This window comes from Hyla sarda, chromosome 3 (genome assembly GCF_029499605.1).
Source record: "Hyla sarda isolate aHylSar1 chromosome 3, aHylSar1.hap1, whole genome shotgun sequence".
In the NCBI taxonomy this organism is placed as follows: domain Eukaryota; kingdom Metazoa; phylum Chordata; class Amphibia; order Anura; family Hylidae; genus Hyla; species Hyla sarda.
Window position 1 is genome coordinate 54,555,832 of NC_079191.1, and position 16,160 is coordinate 54,571,991.

Below are 16,160 nucleotides of genomic sequence, written 5' to 3' on the forward strand. Positions count from 1 at the left end.
CCTTACCTTTACTTTTACTCACCTGCCCTGGTGCCATCGGAGCGGAGTCTCTTCTTCCGGGGCCGCGCGGATCCTCACTGTCATGTGACAATGTAACATCACATGACAGTGTCGTCGCCGGCCTGCGCGCTCAATCGAGGAGCGCCGCCGGGAGAGGAAGACGCCTCGCGAGGAGCTGGTGAGTTCCATTACTCACTTGCTTAACCCCTCACCCCGCGGCAGCGCTAATGCTGCTGCGGGGTGAGGAGTTAACGCTACTGCTGCCATGGGGTGAGGGGTAACTTAACCCCCTCACCCCATGGCAGCGGCAGTGTTATCGCTGCTGCGGGATGAGAGGCCTACCGCTGCCATGTGGTGAGGGGTAACTTAACCCCTCACCCCGCGGCAGCATTAACCCTCCTCTCCCCAGCCCACCCCAGGCCTGGGCCTAAAAAAAAAGCCCACCCCAGGCCTGGGCCTAAAAAAAAAGCCCACCACAATAGAACCCTGATATACAACAGGCAGGATAGGTCAGCAATTTTAAAAGCCGAGATAAGCCCTTTATGTCGTCTTCTATCCACTAAGTGTTACAATTCAACAACCCTCATCACCGATTGATAAGCAAATGCACCAAACACTGAATATATAAGCAAAATACAAAAATTTTGTATCTTCCCCTGAGGAAGCGGAGTTTACCGAGAAACGGTTGTTGGGGTCAGGTATAGGTAGGATTTAGCACTTGTGTTATTATTGTTTGTATTTCGTTTGCTCTTTTGTCCCTATTAGGTCCATGTGTTCTTTGCACTATGCACTTTATGTATGCTTCTGGTACTTTATCCAGTATTGCTGCTGCTTATTGCGACCTGTTTATTCTTGTATTGTTATACTACATTCTCCTCTGTGCCTCCCTACCCATATCTTGTATGTACTGGTGCTGTTTTTGTGTGCTTATATGTATTATCTTTTAGATTAACTTTTATCTGATATTTGCGAAATAAAGATTTTTGTATTTTGCTGATATATTCAGTGTTTGGTGCATTTGCTTATCAATCGGTGATGGTGATTATAAATGCACCTTATTCTACTATGTTGTAGAAAAAACTCTATCGGTGATATCAATTCAACAACCCTAGCTGCTTGGATGATCCACCCTACACAGTGGCCACAACTGGATAACTATGCCTACAATGGGTGTCAAGAATACTCAGTCCAAGTCAGCAGCAACCAGGTAAAATAGTACTGGATCAGTAAACTAAGGGTAAACCTGAAATTAGAATCCAAGCAATGGTTTAGTCAGGTCACAAGAATGAAGAAATCTGAGTGAATGGATAAAACTTTAACACAGGCAAGGACTGAATACCTAAGTGAAGGCTGATTGGCCCGGCGCTCACACTTCCCTATTGGCTGGGTGCATCAATCTAATGAATGACTCTACGAGCGACACTGTGGCTGGACTGAGTGAGGAACAAAGCCAGCGCTGGAGCCAAGATCAGGTACGTATGAGACTTCTCATGAACTACATTCTACCAATGTAAATTTGAATAAAATACCCATATAATGAATAGATATTAAATGGGCACTCTCATTAAAAAATGTTTTTGCTATTGCACTCCTTATGATAAATAAAAATATTTCTAATATACTTTGTTTAAAAAAAATGAAGTTTTCTATGTTTTATTTGTGCTTAAAAAAGCTCAAGCGCACATTTTCCCCCATCTTATACACAGACTTTGGACTGAAGCCCAAACACAGGAAGTGCAGCCTGGAGTGCTGAGGGGTGTGTGTCCGACCAACAGCATATGGCAGGTAATTGTGAGAGGAGCTATGATTGGATGAGGCTGGACACACCCCCCTCAGCACTTTAGGCTGCACTTTCTGTATTTGGACTTCAGTCCAAAGTCTGTGTATAAGATGGGGAAAATGTACGCTCGAGCTTTTTAAAGCACAAATAAAAATAAAAAATGAAGTTTCCATGTTTTAACAAAGTATATTAGAAATTTTTTTGTATTTACCATAAGGAGTGCAATAGCAAAAATGTGTTTTGATGAGAGTTACCCTTTAAATATGAGTATATGGCCTAGGGCTCTGTACTACAAATAAAAATCTCATAGCTAGAAAACTGAGCAATCTTATAAGATTTGATATCAATATTTTTCCGTTCCAAGCCTTTAAAATACACATTAATAGTCAAAAACATACAGGATGTCGATATCTTCATACGGCAGCATTGTTTATTAAACTCAAAGGCAAGAAATGAAGCATTCTTCTACAGTTCTTTCTGCCAAAAAAGATCAAAGGTGCACAATAAATAATGAAAATGTATTCTGGAATTCCATGGAGGAATTAAAAGAATGAAAATAGCAGAAAGTCCATTTGCCCCCATTTCTTAAGGAGGAAAGAATGACACTAGGAATGTGTCAAGGCTTTGCAGTGATGGCAATCTCTGTTTGCTAGCCCCAAGTACTATACAGAGGTCCCAAGATTTTGCATTGGCAGACAGTATGGCCATACCTATAATGTCCACATGCGATCATAAAAAGAAATGACACTTATCTGCCCCGTACTCCAAGATGTTATATGTTTACCGCACAAAACATAGGCCCAGAATTACTAAAGCTGTGAAATTCTGGGTGTACACTATAATTGTGCCAGATTTATCAAAGTGGTGCATGCCGTTTGATAAAACCGTCGCATTCTTTGGCAGTCTAATCGAAGGACTGAATTAGATGGGCACAGCTGCCCTGTAAATAAGAATCAATCTCATAGGCTCTGTAAACAGGGGCTGATCTATCATATGGCTTGAGCCTCATGAGCGGCCACTAGATTGTTTGGCCAGGAATTTTCGGCAATCAGTTGCTGGCTGCACCTCTCCTATTACATGGGAAGATTCACGGCTAACGGTCGAAGATTTTTAAGCAGTTCAAAATGATCCGTTCAGCCGATCAATAAATGTTTGCTTGTTCATTAACTAATCTCTATTACATAGGGCGGTGCCGGCCTGTTTGGCTCATTTAATAGGGGCCTTAGTTTAGACCAGCAACTAGGTGGCGTATAAATATACATCAAACTGAAGATTGTGGAATGCCTTTATAAATTTCCCCCGTAGAACAAGTAGTGGAAGGAATGTACCCCAGTTTTTCTGGTGCAAACTGCACCAGAATTCTGACACCGTTGCGGTTGCAAATATGGGCCATAACTAAGATCAGATTCACTTTCAATAGTACTGCAAAAAACAAACAAACAATGAGATGTTAGAAAATCTTGTGATCCTCCATGCATCTTAAAAACTTGGCCAGTGCCAAACAGAGGTTTGGTCCTAGCTACGAATGTAGTGGTGTAATGCTGGTTCAGGGGTTTCGATATATTAGTATATTACTAATATTGTGTCTGGAGCTGAGGGGCATTGCACATTTATCCCACCTTACCTGCATTATTTGACAGCTTCATAAAAGGAGCTAAAAAAGAAGTGGCAGAGATTGAAAACACAAAGTTATAAATCTTGAACAAAACAAAAGCGAAATCTTTTCCACCACCTCAAGCAGTTTTAGGATATAGCTGTCAAGAAAATAAATCTTTTCTTATTTTAAAAGAAAGAAAAATTACAAAAAAAAAAAAAAGACTAAAACGTCAATTCTGTACGGCATAAACTCTCCACAATGTAGCCGGCCAACTATAACTGCCTCCAGTTAAGGACAAATTTGCAACAGGCCATACAAGTTCTGTAGGGACCCAACATCTCTGATCCCACTGTAGGATCGAATCAGGGGCCCAAAATCCTTAAGCTGGCCTGAAAGCAAGATGAGCATTTACAAACACTCTCCACAAAGATAAATGGGAGGGGTCAGCTAGCTGTGGTCACTTATCTATTCCGACACTTGGGTGTGTACAGCTAGAGAGGTCAAATTTCTGGACATTACAAAGCCATGAAAAAAAAATCATTTTTTTCCAGAAAAAAATGAAATTTTCTAAAAAAAAATCTGACAAAAATTGCTGAATTTATTTTGTTTTACAAAATGAGAACATTATCTGTGATGAGGAGAAAAAATTTTCTGTGATGGGGAGAAAAAATTATCTGTGATGGGGGGGGACATAAGCTGTAATAGGTAGAGAATATTATCTGTGATGGGGAGAGAACATTATCTGTGATGGGGAGAGAAAATTATCTGTGATGGGGAAGAGAAAATTATCTGTGATGGGGGAAGAGAACATTATCTGTGATGGTGGAGAGAACATTATCTGTGATGGGGGAGAGAACATTATCTGTTATGGGGAGAGAACATTATCTGTTATGGGGGGGAGAGAGCATTATCTGTAATGGGGGAAGAGAACATTATCTGTGATGGGGAGAGAACATTATCTGTTATGGGGAGAGAACATTATGTGTGATGTCCGAGAGCATTATCTGTGATGGGGAGAGAACATTATCTGTGATGGGGAGAACATTATCTGTGATGGTGAGAGAACATTATCTGTGATGGTGGAGAGAACATTATCTGTGATGGGGAAGAGAACATTATCTGTGATGGGGAAGAGAACATTATCTGTTATGGGGGGAGAGAACATTATCTGTAATGGGGGAAGAGAACATTATCTGTGATGGTGGAGAGAACATTATCTGTGATGGGGGAGAGAACATTATCTGTGATGGGGGAGAGAACATTATCTGTGATGGGGGGAGAGAACATTATCTGTGATGGGGAGAGAACATTATCTGTGATGGGGAGAACATTATCTGTGATGGTGGAGAGAACATTATCTGTGATGGGGAAGAGAACATTATCTGTGATGGGGAAGAGAACATTATCTGTAATGGGGGAAGAGAACATTATCTGTGATTGGGGAGAGAACATTATCTGTGATGGTGGAGAGAACATTATCTGTGATGGGGGAAGAGAACATTATCTGTGACGGGGAAGAGAACATTATCTGTGATTGGGGAGAGAACATTATCTGTGATGGAGGAGAGAACATTATCTGTGATGGGGGAGAACATTATCTGTGATGGGGAGAACATTATCTGTGATGGGGAGAGAACATTATCTGTGATGGGGAGAGAACATTATCTGTGATGGGGAGAGAACATTATCTGTGATGGGGAGAACATTATCTGTGATGGGGAGAGAACATTATCTGTGATGGGGGAGAGAACATTATCTGTGATGGGGAGAGAACATTATCTGTGATGGTGGAGAGAACATTATCTGTGCTGGTGGAGAGAACATTATCTGTGATGGGGGAGAGAACATAATCTGTGATGGGGGAGAGAACATAATCTGTGATCGGGAGAACATTATCTGTGATGGGGGTGAGAACATTATCTGTGATGGGGGTGAGAACATTAATAGGAACAGAAACATCAACTACTGTAATACCAACAAATGGAGTCCTGCCACAACTTAACTAAAACCTTTTCCCTGCAGCGCCTCTACAGACATAAATTCATATTGCTCTTCTTTAATAATTGCATTCTCTGTATTTGAATTGTATACTAAAATTTGCTTCTTTTTCCCAAAATACTACTATTTTTCCCCTCAAATTTTCAGGTCTTTCCATCTCTATGCAGGACACATGCTTGTTCTGCCATCCAGGTCGTCTTCTTACCAATTTTACTTTGAACCAGATTATATGAATTTCACCCAATTAAAGAACCCAATTAATGAACCCAGCCCGACCTCACAAGTGCCCTTTAGGACACGTAGAGGCAACTTCTTATATCAGTTGTCCGAAAGTTTTGGAGAAAACAGTGATAAAAACATTATGGAATATATTTTACTGGCCAAAATAGATGTGATTTTTGGATGTTCATGTAGGTCTAACCATGTAGTCCTAGAAGAACTGTTTTCTATGATGACTTCAATACTTCATGTTGGCACCATGCTTCCCCACACAGAGTGCCCACAGGTCCATACCAAAGACCTGACCCTGACAGATTCCATGTATCCTAATCCATAGCCCTACGATTCTAATATTTATGTGCAGTTCCCATAGACCCATCCTATAAAGTCACAGTTTTTTTTTTCATTCATTTTTATGCGAAAGACAAAAAGAAAACATTAAAAATGAAAAACCTTGAACTTTTATTGTGTTGTTAGAGTTTATTGTATCAACATAAAATATCCATATGGCTTTTCAGTTTGTCATTTCTCAGTAAAGAGCAAACATGATGTTTACTGCCATAAATATGCAAAGTAAAATGACATAGTTATACTCTGTAGTATTGAAGAGGCGCAGTCAGGACATCAAATGCAGTTAGAAATCATCATATTCAGATGCAATACCAGCTTAAACAAACATCAAATAAAATGTTTTCTTCATTTCATTAGAAGAAGTCTGGAAACCATATTGGAAGCGGACGACGTGGGAATATTAATATGAGTCACACCGGCGGTCAGATGCTTGTGTGTATACTGTATAGCGGCAATGTTAATGCAGCTGCTTGTCTCCACTACTCTGCTTACCCTCACATAACTACTCTCAGGTGGGGTCCGATGCTTTTCCTGCTACAATATGACTGGTTCATAAAGTAGAGCCTTCTATTCTCTAGGGGTAGAATCAGACATCTGTTGGCACATGGCAAATATTCACATTCCAGAGAGACCCCTAAATATGTGTAGATCAGCTTTTATAGCTACAATGACTGCTAAAAGTTAAATGCTTAGTGTGAATTTTGAAAGGTTAGAAAAAAGAAAATAACGGTATATTGCTATAGCGTACACTGGAACAATAAAGCGGTAGCATAAATAAAGTTATATGATACTGAGTGTATTTAAATTTTCTGTATAGTCACATAGTAGCTCATTGACTATAAAGAATCAACCTTCCGGCCTTTTTGAAGAAAGCCACACAGAGCTGTCAGGAGATGAAGTGCTGATCCCTTCTAGCGATCAGCAAGTGTAACAGAGGTAGGAACCCTGCCGACTGAACATGGGTGGCAGAGCGCAGTGATACGTCCTCTGAAACAACAAGTAGTATTCAAGTCAAGTGTATAACCTGTGACTAGGGGAGCTGCATGTACAGGGGTTGTTCAATACGCTTGAATGGGAATAAGCTGCAGGACAAGACACAGACAAAGAAGTGATGCCTTTTTGGGGAGTAGGGGGTGGGGGGGTTTATTGGGGGGTACCAAGGCAAAATTAAAATTGCACAAAAATGTTACACAGTGAAACTTTAGTCTCCATTTCTTGTACCAGGCATCCTTTAGGAAACATTATTTAGACCTACTGCACCTTAAAATAAATGTTCTGCTTAAAACAGTCTGCCATAAGGTATAGAGTAAAAGCCCATGCCAAAGGGAAGCCATGATACTATTACATATATTAGAGACAATATTGTAATATTTACTAACACATCATTTGCCACCGACTTTTATTTTATACCCTAAGATAACGCTGAGTATTCAGGTATCAGATTATCAGATATTTAGTTTGCTGTCGGCTCTCCAGTACTCTGCTGTCTCGGTGTGGCTTATTTTTGCTGTCAGGACTGCAAAAGAAGGCCTGAGGGTCCTGTTTCCCCCACTTAAACATGGTGACTGACAGCTCTTATGGTATATAAACTCATATAAGAATAGTTGTCAGTCACAATGGGGGAGATTTATCAAAACCTGTGCAAAGGAAAAGTTGTCCAGTTGCCCATAGCAACCAATCAGATCAATTCTTTCATTTTTAACAAGGCCTCTGCAAAATGGAAGAAGCTATCTGATTGGTTGTGATCTGATTGGTTATATGGGCAACTCAGCAACTTTTGCTCTGGACAGGTTTTGATAAATCTCCCTCAATTTGTGGGCAGGGGAAGCAGGACTTTCAAACTTTCCCTCAGTCCTGACAGGATATAAACAGTTTTTTTTATTACAGGTATTACAGGTTTTATGCAGGTTCCACATTATAAAACATATTATGTTGTGAACTATTAAAGGGGATTCCCATGAGGACCTTCTGCGATTACGAGAACGGGGAACAGAGTGGCAGTCGTGTATCTTAGCAGTCGGCCCCTCATGATATCAAGAATGTTAAACCAAATGTACCCTAAGAATTCAGTGGCAGTCGTTCACTCTTTCTTTATGGCAGCCACTGAAGATAGCATGGACATGGGTGTGCATATATGACTGCTAATACATTCTCATGGTAGACTTGGTTACCTGTTGTCGATATTGCGTTTGGGTTGAGGGGGGGGTATTGGTTGTGGTTAGACAGCGAGGATAGGGGATAACTTATATTAATCTGTTAACATCTTTAAGTAACTCTTTGTTTTCTTTTATAGATATCAATTGGTAGGTGCCTAAGAAAAGTGTTTTGGGATGAATATATTGACAGGTGGGGCTAATGCGCAAAAGGAGTCTAAAAGGTTCCATATGTCCTTCACAGAGATATAAGGGAGACAGAATCTCACCATCCAAACTAAACAACCTTAAAGGAAGCCTGTTTTAGTGAAAATGTCTAATATGTAGGCACCACGTTTAAGAGCAAAATGAGCTGAGGGGATTTGTATATGTTTTTGCAAATAAAAATTCTAGCAATTTATTCATTAAAACCTTTGCTTATTCTGGGCTTCGGAGAGAAGTGGGCGGTACTTTATGTACACGAATAAAGAAAAAGCTGTCAATCACAGAGTAGGGCCACCCATTGGACTTCTAAGACCAGAATGCTTATTCTCTCTCACAAATATATACATAATCTGCTCAGTTCTTCCTATTCCCTTACTTGCTGCCCACAGATAAGACTGCATTTGTATTGTGATGCGTTCCCAAATTTATATAGGTATCAACAGACACAATATTTTTACTCAAAACACATAATGGGTCATAAACCTCTTCTTCAATAACAATCATGTTAAAATAGAGATTGACAGTCCCTATCCTGAGGTTATTTAGAATGGTGCTCATGGTATTTAATCCTCTACAACCAACGTTTAAGACTAGAGAGAGCAGATGTAAAGGTTCGAAGAGCGGGATGTGTACCCCTGTAAGACATCAGTAGAGATCCTGCTTCTGCTTTGTATCCAGAATCTTGAAGCTCCTTTGATATCTCCTCAACATTCCACCTGGCATCCTCAGGTGCAGCAAGTAAATGGTTAATCAGATGGGGGTAGTAGAGGGTGCCAATACACTTTACCAACAATTTGGAATCCAGGAGAAGAGAAATTATTTCAGCGTCACAGTTTGAATCAGAGACCTAGAAAAAAATAATAATAATAACAAACAATAATAATAATAACAATGATATTAAAAAAAATAAAGCTATATGAAAAGTGGAAGATTGCACATTTTCTGCTTTGTGTACCACAATCCTGAAAGAAACAAGACAAAGCCCAGGAACAAAAGTGAGCTATATATAGTAACAAATCCTATTTCATCCTGTGAGTCACAGCATCCCATTGCTAAAACGTAACAGAGTAGGCAGATAACATGGTAAAAATAACCAAATTACTAAAAAAAACAAGCAATTTATGTCAACTGCCTCACAGAAACTACAGTCATAGCCGTAAATGTTGGCACCCCTGAAATGTTTCAAGCAAATTAAGTATTTCTCATAGAAAAGGATTGCAGTAACATGTTTTGCTATACACATGTTTATTCCCTTTGTGTGTATTGGAACTAAACCAAAAAAGGAAGGAAAAAAAGCAAATTGTACATAATGTCACACCAAACTCCAAAAATGGGCTGGACAAAATTATTGACATCCTTAACTTAAAGGGGTTGTGCGCTGCCCTGCAGTTCGGAGCTCCGCTCACAGCGTCCGGAAGTTCATTACGGGAGCGAGACGTCACGAAGGGGCCGGCGGCCGCAAACACGGAAGCCCGCACACAGCGTTTGGAGTAATGAACTTCTGGACGCTGTGAGCGGAGCTGACACAGATGTCTGCAGGACAGCTTGAATATCTTTGGAACTTTTTTGGGGCTACTTATCCACCATCTGGACTATCCTGCTTTGACACCTTTCGTCAATTTTTCTCTTCCATCCACGCCCAGGGAGATTAGGGAGATGCCCAGGCAAACTTTTTGATAATATTGCACACTGTGGACAAAGGCAAATCTAGATCTCTGGAGATGGACTTGTTACCTTGAGATTGGTGATATTTTTCCACAATTTGGTTCTCAAGTCCTCAGACAGTTCTCTTCTCCTCTTTCTGTTGTCCATGCTTAGTGTGGCACATACAGACACACAATGCAAAGACTAAGTGAACTTCTCTCCTTTTTATCTGCTTTCAGGTGTGGTTATTATATTGCCCACACCTGTTACTTGTCCCAGGTGAGTTTAAAGGAGCATCACATGCTTGAAACAATCTTATTTATCCACAATTTTGAAAGGGTGGCAATAATTTTGTCCAGACCATTTTTGGAGTTTGGTGTGACATTGTGTCCAATTTTCTGTTTTTCCTCCCTTTTTTGGTTTAGTTCCAATTCACACAAAGGGAATAAACATGTGTATAGCTAAACATGTGTTACTGCAATCCTTTTCTGTGAGAAATACTTCATTTCCTTGAAAAATTTCAGGGGTGCCAACATTTATGGCCATGACTGTATATGGGGGAATTTACTATTGCTTGCTGAGTGTCTGACACGGCAAAATGCATTGTGTACTTTTTTTATTGACAATTTTGGTGCACGTTTATTAGTAAATCTCTGACAGATACAAAATGAACTTTTCTTTATGCTTTTTGTATTGCAAAAATTGAGCCAAAAATTTGCCTTATAGATCAATAAATTAATCAGGAAAACATACATCCCTCTTACCGCCATACCCTGGTATAAACAGTATACATTTATAGTAAACAGTGTGTACCTGAGAACAAAAATGTGGTGCATGAGGAATTGTAAATTCCCCCTACAATGTCTATACTAAAGTTTGATTTTGATGCCTATGATCAAACTTTCTATGTGGGGAAAAAATATATTATACATTTTTTAACCTTAAATGAACACTGTTATTTGCAAAAACGTTTTATATAAAATAATAACAATAAATGTGGTGAAAAAATGCTCCATACTTTTTGTCCCTGCAACTATGGCCTGTGTGTCTCTGTGCCAAGAAAAAACACAGGAAGTGTTGGCAGGACAAGCAGGGCTCTGTACAGGCTCTCTGTTTGTCAATCAGCCTGATGTGTGAGCCGGGAGCGTGTCATAGAGCCTCAGTGCGCAACCAGTTGTCAGCTCTGAGGAGTGAGAATAGAAGTTCTCACATAAGATGTAAGGGCAAGCAAGGGGACATCCCCTCTTCCTCAGTGAACCGCATCCAGTATGAGCAACATAACAGGAATTAGGAGCCATGAAAGCATGAAACCTAGGATTTAAGCACACGGACAGGGTCAGCACCAGGTAAAAAATAAGAGCACCAGGTAAAGAGCCTGGAGTATTTTCTTTTTAATCTCCAGGGAGTACACTTAAAAAGAGTATTTTGAGCTCCAAAAGGTATCTACTTTCCAAAAGATAGGGATAACAAGCTCATTGGTGGGAGTCCAATATCTGATCATGAGGAAATTGCCACTCGTATAAATGGTTCACAGCCTGCATGTGTGGCCAGCACTCTATTTACTCTCTATGAGGTTTTCAAACTTTGTTGAGTGCTGAGCTTGGCAACGTTCAGAAGCCCCGCTGGCTGTGCACCATTACTTTTTGGGCATATTTTCCTCTGGAGAAAATTTCATATTTGTATATTATTAGGTAGGTAGCCATTTGGCCCGAGCTTCTGCTCTGTTAACACCATTTAAAGATATACTTTCCAGCAGCCACATGGACCATAAGTAACAACAGTCTGGATATAACTTATATGGGAGATTTTCCAGGCATGCACTGTGACCTGTGCAAAATGAAGGGGGAGAAAAGCTGTAATAATCACCTATTATGAATGGTTGACTCTATAATACCTCTATACTGGTGTCACCTTTCACTGTAATCCCTACAATGATGATAATGGTGATGAAATGGTTCTCAACAGAACAGGAAACGTCTGCTTATTATTAGACTTAGTGGCCAGAATTAAAAGTTGATTAGAATTTTTAAGACATATAGTAAATTGGAAAACAAGAAAACATCACCAAACAAACATTCTTAAAATATGTTAATATAAATCCAAGTTTTATTCCGCACCCCCCCTTTTTTTCTTCCCTCTCTATTTTACATGTCTAATTTTGTTGACGCTAAGAGTTAAGTAGACTCCCAGACATGTTTATACTGTCCATTTCTGAGACCAGAATACCCCTTTAAGTTACGATGGCCCAGAAAAGACCACTGTATGTTGAAAATATTGTTCCCTAGGGACCACTGTAGTTCCTGGCTCAATTAAAGCTGCTTATGTTTAAAGGGGTACTCTCACCCTGGACATCTTATATAAGATGTCTAAGATGTCTGATCATGGGAGGTCTGGCCGCTGGGACCCCCTGAGATCTCCAGGCCAGCACCCCAGCGTTCAGCCGGTCGTAGTGACTCTCCATACCCCCTCCATTCATGTCTATGAGATGGGGGCGTGATGGATGTGATTGCTCGTCACTCCCCCTCCCATAGACATGAATGGAGGGGGTGTGGCGTGACGTTAAGACCACGGCCGCCCGAACCCCGAGATTTGAACATGACATAGGGTATAAGATGGGGATAAAATGTCCATGGCGGAGTACCCCATAAGAGAACCAAAGGACCAGACTAAAGCTAGATCTTATTTTAGATGTTTTATGCTACAGCTCAAGTTCAAAAGACTTGGGAGAAAGAAGAAAAGGTTCTGAACAGCAGCATGGATGAAGACTATGGTGCAAATATGACCCAAATGGAAAATAGAGGATGGTGGAAGAGACAATGGTGGCGTAAAATGGATCTGTGTTTTAGCCACCAATGTCTATTATAATGCAGAAGAGATCTGCTGGTCACCAAATCACCAGAGCATCCCTCCTAGTGCTTATATAGCATATTCAGAAGGATTTCAATACATGCATTATAGTAGGGACTAAAAATGAAGGTGGACTTCCGGCTCACGACTCAGGGTAAAATCCAATTTTAATTCCAAAGCATTAAAATCCAAGTGAAGCAAACGCAAAAATAAAATAAAAACCCACAAACGAAACGCGTGCGTTTCGTTTGTGTGTTTTTATTCTATTTTTGCATTTGCTGCACTTGGATTTTAATGCTTTGGAATTAAAATTGGATTTTACCCTGAGTCGGGAGCCAGAAGTCCACCTTCATTTTTCGTGATTGATTCACCTGAGGACCCAGCCTCAGTGTTTGTCTCCGAGCTTCCACGAAGGGAAGTTGTGCTGGATACCGGGACATTTAAATTCTGTTGTGAGCTGATCTAATTTCTTTTACTACATTGTCTCATTATAGCAGGGACTACCTGTATCTATTAAAATTAATCTCTGTATTTGAACTTAGTTCAAAGCCCTGTGGTTATTATTCAGTCGAGTCTGTATTTTTAGTGATGTCTTTAGGCATCATAGTTTTTCCTAATGTGCATAACTTGCTCACTGCCCTACTTTATCATTCGAGGTTGAAAGGAAGAACATTAGGAAAATGAGTGTTTGGTGGCATAACATATAGGAATTGTACCCTAAGGTGCTTTCAAAGGCTTTGTCATTTGCCTCCTTTTCTCTCTCACAGGATATTGTAAGGAAATAAATAAGCCTAGTAATTACCATTTGTTTCCAAAAAGGGATTGATTCCTTCACAAACTCCTAAGGGTTCCTGATATTAGATTTTTAATGCATTTTGTTTGCAAATGTTGTAGAAGTGAGGTTTTAATAAAGTACCAAAAAATAAATAAAAAATTCACAGGTTGATAAAATTACAAAAAGTTAAAAGTTCTAAACGTATTTTTCACTCAGGGTAAATGTAAAGATTTTAACATTTGTAAGACTTCTAATGTGGAAGTTTCCTTTGGATTCAGGGCTTCAAACGTGTGGGTTGAGAATGAAAGGGCCTCCTACAGGTATAATAAGGCTTCTGGACACAGTAATTTAGCATTGAAGCTCTGTACATTGCAATGATACTTCTTATTAGCTGGGTTTTATAGCATTAGTATAGAAGGATATTTATCGGTATATTGCCAAGTATACACGACTATAGGTACCAGTCAACACAGGCAAAATAGCTGAGAAAAGGATTAGCTTTATTTAATCCTAGTTTTACACTTTCTATGGTCAGAAAAACTCCTACAGTTGTCAAAAATAAAGATCTTTATTATCTCAAAATAACAGACAATGACCCTCATTTACTATTGCAAACCCGACATGCTTTGTTGGGTTGTGTGCTAGATTCTGTCCCATTGCGCCAGATTTTGTCTCATTGCGCGAGAAATTCTCTCTGCGCCAGACTTGAAAAAACCCCGGCTAACTCTCTGTTTTGCCAAGAAAACCAGAAAAGGGGCGTGGCCGCTGGGAAATGGATGTGGCCTCCGAAAAGGGGCGTGTTCCCGACATTTTCACAAAAACCCAACATATTTACTAAGGTTTCCACATAAAATGTGGTGGATTTGAGCTAAGAAAACCAGACAGATCAGAGCATGTGTAAAAAAAGCAAAATGTAGGGAAAGTGGAAAATGTAGGGAAACCTTAGTAAATACCGTGGAATATAAATTGTAGGGAATTAAAACCCACAAAGAAACCTACACAACACTCTTAGTAAATGAGGGCCAAATTGGTCATTGGTTCTATGTTAAATGGAAGAATAACATACAGGATAATGGCAGATTAGCCATAATGTGTCACTAATCCTTTCCAGCATATTTTCAAAATGTTTTTTTTTTTTACTGGATAGTACATGTTGCAAGCTATGCTATCATAACCATTAAAAAACAATTTAAATCTGATAAAATGTGTGGACATTGTCTAAAAATATCAGCAGCTTTAAGACTGTAAAATATTTATAATGCAAAGAAAACTTAGTCCTTACTGCCACCTATTGGAGGTAACATACCTTAAATGGGCACTGTCACCAACTTTATTTTTTAATATGTTGTAGTACTTATGTACTACAACATATCTCTAATATACTTTTATAATTTTTTTTCTAATTAAAATGGTTTCATTTACATTTGAAAACCGGCCACTAGGGGTCTCCCTCCTAGTGGCTGGCAGACAGGCAGGGAGCGAGCGCATTGGCTCCCGCACATCGCCTCCGCCACCACCGCCTCGTCGCTGTCCCTGCACGCCCGCTGCCGGACTCTGCAGTAAGTGTAATGGGGGGGGGGGGGGGGTGGTGTTGTGATGGAGGGAACGGGGTATGGTGCGGGGGGGGGGGGGGAGGGAGACGGAGGGGACGGGCTAGCGCCGCATGTAACTAATAGTTTATCTACACAGGGTGCCTCCAGCTGTTTCAATACTACAACTCCCAGCATGCCCTGACAGCCAATAGATGTCAGGGCAAGCTGGGAGTTGTAGTGATGAAACAGCTGGAGGCACGCTGTGTAGATGAACTAAGGGCGGAAGTCCCCCCCAGCAGGCATCAGTGACGTGGTGCCTGCTGGGGAAGTCTGCCTGGTAGTGAGCACACTGCCAGGCAGACAAAAAGCATTTTAAATATAGTAAAAAATAAAAATTAAAAGCAGGGAGGGGGTTAGGGATAGATTGGCAATAGGCAGGGACAGAAGAAAAAAATAGGATGGTGGGAGCTACCCTTTAAATCAATGAGAATCCCTTACAAACCTTGAAACATAACTGGGGATTATATGCCAAACCAAAGTCACTCATCTGTGTGCCCCTTTGTCAGTAGAGAGCAGGGTATTGGCTGGCTAGGTAAGTGGGTAGTATGCCTCCTTGAGGAAAGTGACAAACTAGTCTATGGAGTCTTATAAGTCACGCAATGACCCACAGGATAAAAGTATGCAAAGGAGCTCATTGCCAAAGGATAAAAAAGTTGCTTTTCACTGCTACCCATTAGAGGTAGTATCCCCCACAACTAGTGATTACATGACTGACTGAGGAATTAAATACAACTTTTATAATGAAAGGCAGAATGCCAGAAGTGACCATTCATTTTTAAAAATTGTCAGCTAATAGTTCTCTCTCCCGACTCAACATGTTCATGTGTTGTCAATGATGAAGCAAGGGGTTAACTGCAGCTCTGGTCCCAGGGCTTCTCCCTTGAACAACAATAAGGGCGTACAGTTATAATTCTACATGCATAACCCTTGATTTTGTCAAAGGAGGGTCTGGAGTCTCCTATACACCTTAAATTCAGTAGTTGGCCCAAACCACCAGATT

The 16,160-nt window shown here is 40.3% G+C and overlaps 1 protein-coding gene across 3 annotated transcripts in view; it reads right to left on the reverse strand.

Annotated features, from left to right (window-relative positions):
• Positions 1-7,462: 7,462 nt before the first annotated feature.
• Positions 7,463-16,160, reverse strand: part of NBAS (NBAS subunit of NRZ tethering complex) — a 701,350-nt gene continuing 692,652 nt past the window's right edge. For all 3 annotated transcript variants that reach the window (XM_056564221.1, XM_056564220.1, XM_056564222.1), the window contains one exon: positions 7,463-9,149. In XM_056564221.1, the coding sequence (XP_056420196.1) occupies positions 8,874-9,149 (276 nt within the window). In that variant the 3' untranslated portion in view covers positions 7,463-8,873. The remainder of the gene's footprint in view (positions 9,150-16,160) is intronic.